General features: G+C 37.5%; 1 protein-coding gene across 2 annotated transcripts in view; it reads left to right on the top strand.

Moving 5' to 3' along the window:
• The window catches only part of SPTLC2 (serine palmitoyltransferase long chain base subunit 2), a 75,122-nt gene that overhangs the window by 13,934 nt on the left and 45,716 nt on the right, over positions 1-15,472 (top strand). For both annotated transcript variants that reach the window (XM_057379923.1, XM_057379843.1), the window contains exons 3-8: positions 4,700-4,854; positions 5,865-6,013; positions 6,340-6,464; positions 11,084-11,177; positions 13,791-13,896; positions 14,726-14,945. In XM_057379923.1, the coding sequence (XP_057235906.1) occupies positions 4,700-4,854; positions 5,865-6,013; positions 6,340-6,464; positions 11,084-11,177; positions 13,791-13,896; positions 14,726-14,945 (849 nt within the window). The remainder of the gene's footprint in view (positions 1-4,699; positions 4,855-5,864; positions 6,014-6,339; positions 6,465-11,083; positions 11,178-13,790; positions 13,897-14,725; positions 14,946-15,472) is intronic.

Below are 15,472 nucleotides of genomic sequence, written 5' to 3'. Positions count from 1 at the left end.
GTGGAAAGTAACATTTTTATTATTTAAATTCTGAAGAGCCAACTAAGTTATGGTTTTCTTAAATATCAAGCAAAATTATTAACCTTACCTTTTTGAAATAGTTCATAATTGCTTAGGTGACTAATTACAAAATTACATAATATGAAGAAGTCTTTTGTAAAGGGCTGAATGAACCTGTTCTGAAAATCATCTGGAATTGAAGTATGTGGATTTTCTGTGGTGTGTTTCTGAAGGTCGTTACATTTAAAAGCATAACATAAACTTAGGACCAAAACATAGTATTAAAAACAAACACAGGTAAAAAACACTGGTTTTTGGTGCTATGGAGGGCAGTTTATTTCAGTAGAGCAACTCCTTCCTTAAACTGTCACTTAATAGTATAATCTTATTCTGCATTACAGTTAGAAAACTGCAAGTGATCAAACTAATATAAAGATCAGAGCAGGATTTCGAGCAGGTTTGAATTATGACTGTATCTGATGGCAAGTAAATTCCTTGGAACCATGTATTGATGTGAATGGTTCCAGGAAAACCTAATATTCACTCGCTGCTGAAACACAAAAGGGTGAAAAGGGACAGACTTTGCTAGTACTGATTTCCAGGAAACAGTTTCATGGGTTTGGCTTTGTTTAAAATATATTCAGTTGAGCTTTTCCTGGAAACCAGTGTTGTGTAGCACATATTCTCCGAAGCATTACCAGTCTGTTTTAGGYATGGGTAAACAGCAAGATTAAGAATTCTTAATTATACTGGAATCAATTTAGGCATAACCAATTTAAGTGTTCTCTGGTCGTATAATGTGGTTAAATCTGCAAAATACTTGTAGGATTTTATAGGCAGGATGGAAATCACTTTTACCTTTCTTCCAATCTAATTTGCCAGTTGATTATCTTGTATGTTTTGCATTTGCGAGTGACTGCAAATGGGGCTGGTAACTGTCTAATATACTGCTTCACGCTCTGTAGCTTGCCCAGTTTGAACGTGTTTCTAGCATCTGGGGTTTTCAAATACTTGCTCACAGAAGTCCAGCTGTACTGGAGTCTTGTTCAGTGTTGTCTTAGCATCTATATAGCTCGTTAAGCCTTCTSATGGTATTAAGGCTACCCACAGTTATTGTTCCATTTTTTCTTGACTCACTAGCAGTGAGATGGGACTCCTTTTAGAAGTAGGAAAAAATTTAGAAATTTGTTGCAATTGTCTGCTTGATTCCTGTTCAGAGTCAGTTATGTATTATTAGGTAGCACTTATGTGAATTGCAGATAAGCCCTGCTGGTGCTCATGGAACCATTTGTTAGCTTAGGTGCAATACTGTGAAAACCTGGCTCTAAAAGCAGCAAATCACATTGCATTTGCATCACCCTGTGCCCTGAGCTAGAGGCTACAAAGCCTTCATTATGACCTTCACTTGTTGTAATGTTAATTTACAGTATGATGAAATAATGGATTCCCAAATCACCTATGCTAAGGTATTGCACCCTAAGGGAGAATTTTATTGTTCCCTGGATGGGCTGTTTCTTGAAATCGATATGCTTTTTGGGCTCTGGGAGACCACTAGTACTTCWGTTTCTTCATCATGCATTCCCTCGTGTATGTTCTAGGCTTAAATTGACAGGAATAGAGCTGTTTAGGATTTTTTTAGCTGCATAAATGAAAGAACTTGCTGCTTTTGCTCCTTCTTTTGGAACCAGTGTAACTTTTGCAGTTGTTTGGCTTGCTCTGAAGATTGCTCAAATAATCAACTCCTGGATTATTTTTCCTCTAAATAAAAATGTTTCAATTCAGACTGATATTCCTAGGGACCTTTACAGCTAGGAAGAGTGTTGGGTCTGAAATAGGCTGAGAACTTGATGGAAAAAYAACAAGCTCTGAAGGCCATCTAAAGGTGATAGTGGTTGCTTCGAGGTCGCTACAGCAGAGCATTGTGGCTGCATGTGTTAAAAATGTGAAATCACGGAATATGCTAGGTTGGAAGGGACCCACAAGGATCATCGAAGTCCAGCTCTTAGGCATGCAAAAGACATCCCAAAGAGTCACACCATGTGCCTGAGAGCATTGTCCAAACTTCTCAATCTCTGTCAGGCTTGGTGCTGTGACCGCTTTCTTTGGAAGCCTCTTATGGTGTCAGAACACCCTCTTGAGTGTATAGTATGGATAGATAGATTTCATCCCTCCCTTCCTCCCCAGGTTTTTGTGTTTTGTTCTGCTTTGGGTTTTTTTTTTTTTTTGGTTCAAAGATGGAAAATATTAAAGTATCATGAGGAATTCAAGTGGTCTTTTTGTTGCACTGCCTTCTCTGCTCTTCATTTGGAATGCCACACTGTAGAAGGATGGAGGAGACAAACAAGAAAACAACCAGCAGACCATCTGGTCCTGTATGCCAGCTCCAAAAGAGATCTCTCAAACTCCAAAAGTCAGTATCAGTTTATAAAGGCACAATATCTTATCCCTTTCTCTTTTTATGTTCTCAGATACATGTGAGAAYCCCTCAGTGGGATTACGATTGATGAGGAAATAGACAATCCAGTTTTGCATTATGCCAGAATAACATTGCCTGCCTGTCCTATTCYAAGGAACTTTCTCATGAGATCTGTCTAAGGATGATTTGTTTGAGGGAGGGGTACATGTATAGATAACAAAGGAGTTGATACTATGGTGATACCTCAATTTAGAGCCCTTTGATATAGGGGCTAGAACTAGAACTTGGTACCCCTAAAAACTAAAGCTAGTGTCCCGTATTAGACCTTAATTTCTTTACCCATAATTTATTCCTATTTTTCCCTCTCATGATCCATTAGGTTCAGAGAAGTTCTCTGTTTGACAGTTAAATCCCTTTAAACTTAGTTCTGGTGTTGGCTTGTAAAGTCATGCTTGTGTTACATATAATGGTGGTGCCAGCCTGTTGCGGGTAATTGCCCTTATCTCACCAGTTGAGCTTGTTACTGTTCTGGCTTTGTCAGCTTGGGTTTCAGAAGAAAACTCATCTGATGAGTAATCTGAAGTGGGATTGGGCTGTACTAACCCAGGCATACCTGCCTGAGTTGATATAGTGACTCATTTCCATCCTCCCCCTCCTAGCKAGGAACCTTGGCTAAAATATCAATTGTTTCTCGGGTCACATAGTTGGTGTGCTTGGATAACTATTGCAAAGCTGAATTCTTGTGCATTGGTGGTTAAGAAGAGTTGAAAATGCCTAGAAGCATCTCAGTAGATTATAATTAGATTTAACAAGTCTCTCAAGTATTTATCTTCTAAGGTGCCAGGGTTTCTATTTGATCTCATTACCCCCACCCCTCTACAAGTAATGTAGCAGAGGGTTTGAAACAATTGTAGATGATTATGCTGATTTTGTGCCATGAATTGGGACAGGAACATGGAAAAAATAATTGCCCCTCTGTGCATTTTAGCGCATAGAAATTTTATTCCCACTGTCTGTCTTTGAGAAAGGACATACTTGTGATTCTGTGGAAGAATGATTGCTAACTAAATTGGTTTGTTTTTCCAGAGTTGAAAAGATGACAATTAATATCTTTGTGCCTTTTTGGCACAGGCAAATCAGAAATGGGTTTAGGTGCAACTGTGGCTGCTTGCAAGTTGGCACAGCCTTTCCTTTGCAGCTGCTGGTAGGAGAATGCAAAGGTGTGGACCTAAATGTTCCTTTACTCCAAACTGCAAGGACAAAGTTGTTAAATCATTAAAATGGGAGGTAATGAAAAAAGTACTCCTCCTGCAGGCAAGCATTATAAGAGCTTGTCAGTGCCTGTTTGTGTTTTTATTAAAAATCTGCCATAAATGCTTCAGTGGTACAAATGCCTGACACTGTAGTACTTGGTGAGATAGATACTCGGCCTTTCTCGTGCTCCTATCTCACCAAAAATGCAGCTCCCATCACAATGTTTACATTTTTTTGTGAAAAACAGGAAGAAATGGTCTGCTGGCTCTTACCTTTCTAATAAATTCATCTTTTTCCTTCTGTAGATGATTAAAAAGGTGCTTATTTTTCCCCAACAGAAGCAAATTAATTATGTATTCTTATCACTACTAAATGTCAAACTTTCTTTMATTGAATAGTAAAAAGGAAATCTTACGAATTTAGAGCCAGAAAAAAATGTTCTTGAGTTTTCAAATGTCCTTGCTGCCACAGTTAGTTTGACATTCTTGTGTTATCCATTCAAGGCAGTCACATACTTTTCCTGTAAAACATTGGAAGGGAAGCTAAAATTCAGGAAATGCTCATTCATAAAAATCATGTGTGACTTCAGTTTTGATAAGCTGTGCAGAAGAGAGGTGCCATAATGTAGCTTATTAGCTTCTATTTAGAAGAAAAAATTGTGGGAGGTTCTAATGGTAACATGTAAAATCATGCTAATGCTGCTGTATTAAAAGCATTCCTTATGCATGGAATAAAATATGGTAGAGCAGTTTAGTTTTCAAAGTCTTTGTGTATTCAGTAGAGCAATATGTACTGTTTGGTGCCAAAAAGCCGTTGCATGTTCCCTTGCTCTGCTTAAYTCTGAAGGCTGACTACCTCTCTTGCAAAGATTATATGCCCAAGCATTTAATGGAGGAGGTTATTTTATGTTTTGTGTTTTCTTGAGTTTTTTTTTATTACACCAGAATGACAGAAAAGAATTATTCCTCTTACTCTAATTTTGTGTCATATATCTTTACTTTTACTYTGAATGCTTTTCATGTGTTTCAGGACTTTGTCCCATTGTACCAGGACTTTGAAAATTTCTACAACAGAAACCTCTACATGCGCATTCGGGACAGCTGGAACCGTCCAATCTGCAGTGTGCCAGGGGCCAAAGTGGACATGATGGAGAGAGTTTCCCATGACTATAACTGGACATTCACGTGAGTCAAAACTGAAGAAAACACCTGCAACACCTGTCTTGAAATATAGGGTCTCTAAGAGCAAGTTGCAGACTGTGAAGTTGAAGCAGATTTCCAGCAGCTTGAGTCAATGAATTTTGCTTATTTGAAATGCATTTAGCCACCAAGCTGATGAYTTGTATACAGTCTTTTGACTACTTTATTAAGATATCCTGGGCCTGTATATATCTGTAATAAAATTAATACCTTCATGATGTGTGTGATGTTATAGAGTAGATACTTTGGATTGCACTGCTGCTTGTGATTTTGTGTTCATTTAGAAGAAGTTCTGACACTGGAAGTAAATTCTACTGCCTGAACTRAATTTATCATGATGGGTTTGAGTCAGAACTGAGGTAGTCTGTAGAAACAAAATGAGAAATACAATGAAAGGATTTTTACAAATTGTAAATTAYGTATCACAAGTTTGATGTGTAGAGGTTTGCAGCACATTAGTTGGTGAAACTAGTTTTGTCTCTTCTTGGCTCTCAAGGACAAAAGAATTAAAATAGATTTCTTTTCTGCTAAACTTCTTCCTTATTCTCCTTGTCACGTATTGTTAGCACAGAAATGGCAGATGTGTTTCCTTTCTGCGGTTAGAGGATATCCCGCTTGAGGGGCTGCCAAGTTAATTGATCTAAAGATGTTATTTTGTAATTGAAAGAAAAGTTGCATATTCTGGGATGAAGGGGAAACATGTCAGAGCAACAGATGGTTTGAGAAGCCTTAAGCAATTTTATATATAATAGCAAATTCACCTTCAAGTGTAAGGTCTTCTGGAAATTCATATGAGACTGTAAGATAGGGAGAGAATCTTTTTCACTGATTGCTGCAGTTTGATGATAGGAGGCCGTACTGAACTAATTTAATGGTTTGTTCTACTGAGTTTTAACATTTCAGTGTGTAGTCTAGGAAGGTGAAATAATATTCTTCTGGTGTGGATAACTTTTTAAATTTTGAGTTTCCTAACTTGTGCTGTTTTTAAAACACAGGTACACAGGGAGAGTGATAAAAGACATTATGAATATGGGTTCCTACAACTACCTTGGATTTGCACAGAATGCTGGGGCTTGCCAAGAAGCAGCTGCTAAAGTTCTGTCCCAGTATGGAGCTGGGGTGTGCAGCACTAGGCAGGAGATGGGTAAGTCGGATGGTATGTTCCCTGAATATGTATTTCAAAGTCTATATCTGATTGCAGGTCTTTGAAACATTAATTGTTCCAGCATTGAACTTTAGTCTAACCAATAAAGAAGCTTTTACTTCAGTTAAGACAAATTGACTTCCTGTATTTAGTTTACATTGCACAGCAGTTGTCTTATTTATATTTTCATATATAGTCTTTTTTTCAGTGTTCACTTATGGACCTTTAAAGAAAGTGTAGCTTGGTTGCTGGAAAGTCTCTTTTTAGCATTTAGCAATAGTGAAAGCTTCTCCGTGTTCTGAATTTCACGTTTGTTTTATGTGCAGGAAACTTGGACAAGCATGAGGAGCTGGAAAAGCTAGTTGCCAGGTTCCTAGGTGTGGAATCTGCAATGGCATATGGAATGGGATTTGCAACCAATTCTATGAACATTCCTGCTTTAGTTGGCAAGGTACGGTTTAAGTAATTAATAAAAGCTCACCTATCAAAGATTCTAGTGGTTAATTTTTCTAAAAGCTACTTGTTTGCTTTTGTTTTTCCTCATTGGCAACCCCTGCAGATATTCTCTTTGGAAACTGTAGGTCACAGTATGCATCTCTAACCATTTCAGAAATCTCTTTGGAAATCCATGGGACCAGTAGCAGCCCAGAACTTTCTGTCTGGGATAAAGCCTAGCATGTTAAGGCTTGCTGCCTTAGGCTACCCCTTGGTATGTGAAATGGTGGCTGATTAGCAGCCTGATTAGTGGCTGAAAGTATTTTGGTGCTTTTGAGACACTAAGAACTRACTGTCAGACACACAGATAAGCTGAATTGCATGTTGGTACATAGAGAATTTATTGTCTTTGAGTGACAATTAAAAAATCTTCCCTTTGAAGAAGCAAAATCCTAGTAGAAAAGTTGCTTGAGAGAAACAAGGTCAACTATAAGACTTACGATGTTTACTGTGTGCCCCATGAACAGTAGACAATTAGTCTGAGTGTCCAGTATCTCCAACCGTGGTTTTTTAGTTATTGGAAAATTAAATACAAGTGAAATTTTTGTTTGCATTTTCTGATGTAAAATGTATATTCTCTTAGTTTCTCCTTAGAGTAAAATATGCAAGTACTGGGAACAGTTTTTGTTTTTGAAAAAGGTTCACTGTCAGCCTAATACTACTAGTCTATTGGAATTCTTTGYCCCTGTGTAGTAGTAGGAATTATTTTCCTTTAATTTAATTTTTTTTTTCACTTACTGAGATGACTTTGTAAATCCTTCCACTTGTGATATCTACAGATTATAAATTTGCTGCCTCGTTCTTCCTGGCAACTTTTTTTCCTGATGATTTTCTTTTGGGTTAGCCGCAGTGTCTTCCTGCATGCTGTTTCTTTTTTTATAACTGGGAAGTAGCACTGTCTACATAATGTGCCTTTTCTTTTGGTCTGTTAAGTTTTAAATATCAAATGCTTTGCATTAAAAAAAACATTTTTGAGTCTGATGATAGAAATTCAGTGCTTCAGATCTAGTCCTTCTGGAGTCAAATACTTCTGCAGTGCCATGAATCTGAGCAACGTGTTACATCAGACCTATCTTTTACCTGCGTTTTTTGGCTCTTTGTCCTTCCACATCTCTCCAGTTTTTTATTCAACAGAAAAATGATTCTTGATTTCTGTGAGACCTTTTAGATTCAGTACACACTGTCAGATATATTTAAGTAGATGCTGGTTGTTTTAAGTCATTAGAAACTACTGATTCCTACAAACTTACCCAATCTTTTTTTTTGGTATATGTGGATCCCACTGTATACCTTCAATACCTTGTGATAATACCCCTGAGACACCTTACTCAGATCCTGAGTTTTCACCTTTGAACTTCAACAGGYTTAACAACCATTGAGAGAATCTGAACAGTAAATTTCCATGCTTGTAACATACCTGTTTTTATGCTGCTCACTTCTGCATTTACGAAGCCAGCTCCTGCCATAAATGAGTACAGCAGTCCGTACTGAGTTAGTCATGAGGATACTTAGCTTTTTGTACTTGAAATGAAGTAGTAAGAAGCTTCTGCCTCATAACAATACAAATGCCCTTATACTCAGGTGAATACTCCAAACAGAAAATGCATTATGGTGAAGAAGAGTTCTCATCAAATGAACAATTCTGTAGTTCAGAATGTTCACTAGATTTTTTTTTTTTGGCTGCCTGAAGTCGCTTCTCACTGCGCATTTGATTTCTTCATTGTCTGCAAATAAGGACACATAAATCTTGAATGTTGGCACCACCCAGTACACAATTAATTGTGTGTGCAACAACCTGTTTGGCAATGCTTTGATAGTCCTCAGTAAAGCTCGGAGATTCCCGTGCTTGATTAAACTCTTTGGCTATTTTTTTTTAATGACTGTCCCTTTCTGCATATCTTACTTGTGTTCCAAGCAGCTTTGCAGTTGAAAATGTAAGATATGTTTGAAGTTAATCGTATCTGGGTTCCAATATTACTGTTAATTAGCTAAAAACAAGCTACTGAGTATAGTTGCTCACATRTATGTAATAATGGACCAACTGTTCTTTTTCTGCTCTGTGGAATCCTGAAGCACTTTGTTTACATTCCTACTGAATCCTCTTTTAATAGCAAYAAATATGGTTTAACTGTCCTAGATCCATCTCTACCCTGTAATTTAATCATCATTAGTCAGCAAAAGGAATTCAAACGTTTCATCATTAACTAGTTGATCTATATATACTATGCCTTGTTAACAGCARCCTCTACTAAGCAGATGCTGAAAATAGGTGTAGTTGGTGTAAACTGTAAGTTGTATTTCAGCACTGTTACAGCATCACTAAAACAATTCTTTCTGTACCTGGTGGTTTTCAGCAGTAGAGACCTTCTGTTCACAGCCAAATTGTCATGTGCCTGGTACAGACAATTCCAAGTATGTTGAGTCTGGACCACAGTCATGTGTATTTGACAATGATGTATAGGTTGTTAGACTATTAGTCTAAGCTAGACTCTCAAACTTGCCTGTTTTGGAGTAAGTGTCATTAATGTAGTTAGTATAACTAGGTAATAATAGCATTCAGTACTGCCTTTAGCACTGAGCTTCTCATCATAGCTCTGGATTGAGAGACTAGACAATTGAGTTAGAGCAATGATGCTTGAGGGACCTTTTTGATTGTAAGAAAGCAAATTCATTTCCATATGTAGGTGGGTTTAAGTGCTCAGGACTGAATTACACAGTTCATGTACATAGCACTCTATGGCAGAATGTGGCATTCATTTCAATTTGCTTGCCTTGTAGGATGTGATGGTAAGCCTGGTCTTCACTGACCTGTTTTTCTAGAGCCCAAGTAGTGTTATCTCCAGTTACTGTTAGCCTTCTCCTTTCTCAAATGTAAATTTGCTGATAAATGCAATGGAAGTCTTATCATTGTAGTAGCAGCACTCAGTTGCTGCTATGATCATCAGTGATTGCTGTACTGTGCTGGTGGCTTCTGTGATCCATTGTGCTCTTTCTAGTGGCAGACAGTAAGAGACYCTTTACTGCTTCTTCAGTTTCAAATAAATTTGTTTCTAATTGAATGTCCTGTTAGTGGGGGGTGAAAAGATGCTGCTGCTGCTCATCAAATTGTTGAGTCTATTTTCTCCACCAAAAGCTCATCCTTGTTTTTATGGAAAAGCTTTTGCTAGGCTATTAAACTCTTCTTCCTCTTTTTTTTTTCTTCTCAATCTGTCACTTTTCCTACTTTCTCCCATTTAAGAAGGATACTAGTTCTTGATTATTATATTCATGTCTTTTGATACAGTATTGTTTAGCAGCAATGCCCTCTGATGTGTGCATACTCTGCCTTGTATAGTAGTTCAAACAGCAAACACAAGTTGGAAATTTTCATACTTCATATGCCAAAGTCTAGGAAATACRCAATGTGAATATTTGTAGCAGCACTATGAGCACTTGGCATTTATTGCAGTTTCTAGGGAAAACCAGTCTCGATTTTTCTCAGGATGTAGAACATTTCTAAGTTCATTGCAATTCTAGTGCAGTTTCCTTGACTGTGGAGAAAATACTCCGTGGCTTGTGACACTCCTTGTGTAACTATAGGCAATGCTTTTCACAGCTTTAGTCCTTTGTAACTATAGGCAATGCTTTAGTCCTTTCTAGTAATTCCCATTGTAGAGAAGAAATCCTTTTGATTCTTCTCTCCACCAATTGTTATTAGAGAATCATGGAATGAGCATGTTTCAGTGGTAGATCTTTAGCATCTTGACAYGCTTTCTGGATTTTTAACTGAGCAAAGTCACTTCTAAAGTTGTAGCATGTTTGCATAGTAAGCAGGAGTGGGCCAAGGTTATTTAGAAATATTGTTGCTCCCTTATTTATTAATTCCYCAATATATATTCCTGTAGTCAACAGTGATAACACTGTGACTGAATGTTCAGCATATCAATTATTGACCTGTAATCATCACTGCTCTCAAAACACACATACCCTGCTTTAATGTTTGTCCAAGGATTTAGCTTCTGGGGTTTTTTATGAAAAAACAAATTAATTCAATGGGATGTTCAATGGCTTCAGAAAATTTCTCCATTTTATATATAATTTTGTTTCCCACTTTCTGTCTCTTGTATATTACCTTAATCTACACAGGGGTTTAGTCAGTGGTTGCCGCCTAATGTAAGAAATAATGCAATTTTGATAAGGCCTTTAATCTAATATGTCCTATTGTCCTGTTTCTTAGCAGCACTGTAGACTTATGAGTGACCTGTGGCAAGCTGCTCTGCTCCCTGTTTTACCTCACTGCATAGGAGGATGAGTACTCATTAGCAGCATGAGATATTCAGGCAGGTTCAGCTGCAGGACTTCCAGAAAAAGTGAAACTTGAGTGGTTCTTTCAGTTAAGAGTAGTTGTGTAATTTTATTTGCCATACTAGGGCTGCAAATTGGGTCTTAGCAAGTCTTTCCTGGACTAGCTGCATTTATGTTAGAATTTTTTTTTTTCTTAAATGATCTTGAAGTGCTTCARAGCTGAAAGGTGTTATATGCTTGGCTGTGAAACATAACCTTTTCAATATCTTCCTCTTTCCTCTTCTGATTCAGGGCTGTCTGATTTTGAGTGATGAACTGAATCATGCATCACTAGTGCTTGGAGCAAGACTGTCMGGAGCAACTATCCGAATCTTTAAGCACAACAGTAAGTATCAGGTAGTGGACTCTGCTATTCTGCAGATGCTGTAGCTAAGATACAATCTTTCCTATTTTCTAATACCTGGAAATCCAATTTCATGCAAAGCAATCAATTGCTGGTTACCTGAAAGGTCAGAAGGCTGCTGMTACTGAAAGTTGAATCATCCTGAATATTTTTTTTTAATATGTTCTGTCCCAACAAATAACTTTTATCCTGAGACTGTTCTGGCTTACATCTTCTGCATATGGAGAAGAAYGTGCTACACTTCGGCAAATCCAGGGGCACTGGTGTTTTAACATGGTTTCTTGTTGCTTGGGTTGCTCAACATGGTTAGACTATTTTAACAGACTGTGTCACATAATAATGCAATCTTGTAGGGGTCTAGGTTACAATTTGGGGGATGAGAAAGTTTAATTTTAGAACTAGATGCCAACATGCTCCTACAGTAACAAAAGCTTATGACTACAGATGTCCTAGCTAAATTAGATAGTCATGAATTGTTACAATGTAGTACTAAAAGATTTTTGGGACATGAAGCATCCTGAAGTAGCTGAATTGCTTGCTTCATAAAAAATCTACACAGATTTTTTATTCTCCTAGTTTAGTCCTGCTTCAAAGGAGGTATTTATGATAACTTTTAGATAAATACTACCTAGAATTTCGTTATCTTACTCTTATARAAAGAGGTACCTGGTTGTTCTTGATTAGTAATGCCACTACCTTCATTCTTCAGGTGCTCCTAATACCCATTAAATAGCCAGTCTCTGGGATCACAGTGACTCTTGCTCTCTTTTAAGTATGTGGTGATAACAGCAAAACTTGGATGACTGCAATTATTTTTCTTTCTTTGTCCTACTTGATAGTGTGGATTCTTTCTGCTGCGCGTACTATTTCTTTGTGTTCTTTCTTGTTTTCTGTCATGTAAATAATTTGTTTTACAAAAGAGTAGAGCTTGCTGTAACATTTGGTTTTCTTTTTAACTCTTCATAAATTTTGGTTGCTGGGCAAGATCGCAAAAGCTTTACATTTTGCAAAAACTTCTATATTTGTTCAGACATACTTCTGAACATTACATCGTTACATCCAGTTGCAGAATTTCAAAGAACATTAGTGACAAACAATAGTTCTGCCTATGAGGAGAAGGACTTTGAAGCTGCTGTGGTGAAAAATAGCTTATTTGTCACAATGGCATACAAACTAGAAGTGGTGAAATTAGGGGACAGTCTAATTCTAGATGGTGGATTTCTGAGGTAGAGAATGTAATTGGCAGATTAGAATTAGAAGGCAAAATGCAAACAATGGTCTTGGTCGAGATGATGTTCGGTTTATATTTCTGTATGTGTTCTCTTGTTRTACTCTATACTGCCTTTTTAATGTCCTTTTCTTGAGATGTTTAATGGCTTCATTCATATTCATATCTTTAGTAATTAAGGGGCAGAAGTGAAAAATTCCCCTGAAATTCCATGTTCAATCTTTTTATCTTTCTCCTGCCTCATTCTGTTGTTTGTCCTTTTTATTAAGGTCAGACTAATCTTCTCCTCCTTCTTGAGAAATTAGAGCAGAAGTATATTTTCCATTGTTCTCCCTAACTGCACTAAACTTGTCTTTCTTTCACTGAGAGACTTGTTGGAGACAGGGACTACCCTGGTGATCTCTTCATCATTGACTTTCTGAGCACTAGTTGTCTTTTAACAGTCCATTAACTGACCTACTTTGCTGTGTAATTTTTAGTCTAGATCTAGTTCACAAGCTTCTTGCTTCTACAACTGCCCTAGTCTACCAGTTCTCTTCATGATTAATTGTGCTCTTTTTCATGCCCTAGTGTTTATGTCTGTCTCTTGCTCAGCACTTGGCTTTTATGCTTTGATTAATCCCAYCTTCACTCCTTTCCTCAGTGTTTTCTTTCAGGGCTGACTTCATGTKTATTTATTTGTTCACATCAGTTAGGTTTCTTAGGATCTTGTCAAGTGCTTGTAGCCAAAGCTAATAAGATTTCAGCATACATTGCTACTAACAGCTTCATCTGTGTACTTTCTGATATGCTGAACATTGTCCTCTTTCCTACACTGTGGTTCTTTTTTTAAATCTTTCTCTCTTTTTGGTTTAGAAGCTTCCTGTTCCACACTTCTAATCCCTTCAAATTTAAACAAAGGAATAAAAAAGTACACTTGTCCTGCTTCTTGTCCTGCACTTTGGTCTATCTTCTACTTATCTTTAATTGATTATCCTTGAACTTGCCTGTTCTATTCTGAATTATTTCTATCCACAAGGATGTTCTTACTACCTTCTTTTTTCATCAGAATGGTATACCTTCCTTTTTTGCCCCCCTTTTCTTTTTTCTTTTTCTTTTCCCACTTTCTTTGTTTGTGCCTAAAGCTCTAACTTGTGCTTTTAGCTTAGAATGATGAAATTCTTCCTTGGAGTTCATATAGTCTCCTATTCCCTTCAGTCTCATCCTTGGGCCTGTAGGTAGATGAAGCCTGTGCATATTGACTTGTGTATGGTCTGTCCTCCACACTGGAGCATTTTGTGCATTTCTGGAGTATTGCTGTCTTTAGTCATGTCAAAGCTCAAGCTTGTAGCTGTTTTGGTATCATTTAACAGTAATTTCTGGTGCAGATATGCAAAGCCTGGAGAAGCTGCTCAAAGATGCTATTGTGCATGGGCAACCTCGTACACGGAGGCCCTGGAAAAAAATTCTTATCTTGGTGGAAGGAATATACAGGTACAAACTATTCTTTATATTCCTAAGACCCTCCACGTGAGATCTGAATGCTTAGTGTTTAGGTTTCTTTGCCAAATCAAGCTATGAATATTGTCACTTCATGGTTATTTCATTAGTCTCATCTGTGAATTAAATTACACCATGTATGTCTCACATCCTGGGCTTTCTGTTGCTAGAACTGTAGCTGCACCTGGTGTTACCACAACGCTTCCCACATCCTGATTAGATTGTAGAAATTAATTAATCAAAACTGATTATTTAGCTCAGAGCTGAGGTCTTAAGTTGCTTGTCCATTCCATTCTTTCTGTGCTCACTAGATTATGCTAGTGTGAATGGAATTGCACAGATTTAGTATTTTTGTTAAGAAGGAGTAGGAGCAGTAGGCATAGCTGTGTTAGGCATTTAAATCATAGTGACTTTCAGCACAAAATGGGGTGTTTTGGARGGTTACTAATGAGAACCTAGTCAGTTCTTAGAAGCAACAGGTAAGTAGATGTCAAGTCAGAATACTGTCATTAGGGTGGAAGTARAATTGAGATATTTATAAGTGAATTATCACTGAACACATTCCTGTGCCCTATCTTACTGATGCATCTACTGCTTAGTCTGTGTGTCAGCATCCCAGGGATGCTGAACGGTAAGAAAGTAGAGATCTGGGCCCCAGGTGCAAGGCAGAGAGATACATCTCTGCGGACTGTGATGTGTCTACCAAATTATAAGTATTTGTAATTACTGAAAGAGTGAAGAAATGAAAGCTTAGTAATTTTAGGCTCTATAAGGTGGTCCCAGTTATCAAAAYAACTTATACTGAATTTTTGTTTTTCAACAGTATGGAGGGATCCATAGTCCGTTTGCCTGAAGTGATTGCCCTTAAGAAGAAGTACAAGTCCTATCTGTACCTTGACGAAGCTCATAGTATAGGTGCCCTGGGTCCCACTGGCCGGGGTGTAGTGGAGTATTTTGGACTCAATCCTGAAGATGTGGATGTTATGATGGGAACATTCACCAAAAGCTTTGGAGCTGCAGGAGGATACATTGGGGGCAAGAAGGTAAAAAGTTGGGAATCTCATGGCTGGTGGTAAAGTCCATTTCAGGCAGGTGATGGAATTCTTCATTAAGATTTTCAAAGTTAATCTTTATTTCTCAAGTATCCTATTGTCCATTTGTTTCATAATTTTATATACTGTCTAATACTACGAAAGTCTGCAGTGCAGAAGAGTYTAGTCTAGTAAAATAGCTCATAATTGTTTAGTTCTCACATGGTCAGTGATGATCTCAGTTTGCACATTGTACAGTTCTAGGAACTGCTAGAAGCCAGGAAGCAGGGATTTGTTAATGTTACTCTTAATGAGACTGGAAGGAGAAATGCCAAAGCTTGAGTTTTTCAACCGGTTTGAAGGAAAATCCTCTTAGATTAGGCTGACAGAATTTATTTCCCCTGGAAACAGTTTGCTTTCTGAAAAGACACTTTTCTCTTTTTCTTTCTTTTTTTTTTTTTTTTTTTTTTTTTTTTTTTTTTTTTTTTTTTTTTTTTTTTATTTTGGGTTTTGGTGCTCTTTTGGCTACTGTCCCTTTT

The sequence above is a fragment of the Malurus melanocephalus genome, unplaced genomic scaffold (assembly GCF_030028575.1).
Source record: "Malurus melanocephalus ecotype Western Australia unplaced genomic scaffold, MMel_1.1 scaffold_0, whole genome shotgun sequence".
In the NCBI taxonomy this organism is placed as follows: Eukaryota; Metazoa; Chordata; class Aves; order Passeriformes; family Maluridae; genus Malurus; species Malurus melanocephalus.
This window is presented reverse-complemented; position numbering and strand designations above follow the sequence as displayed.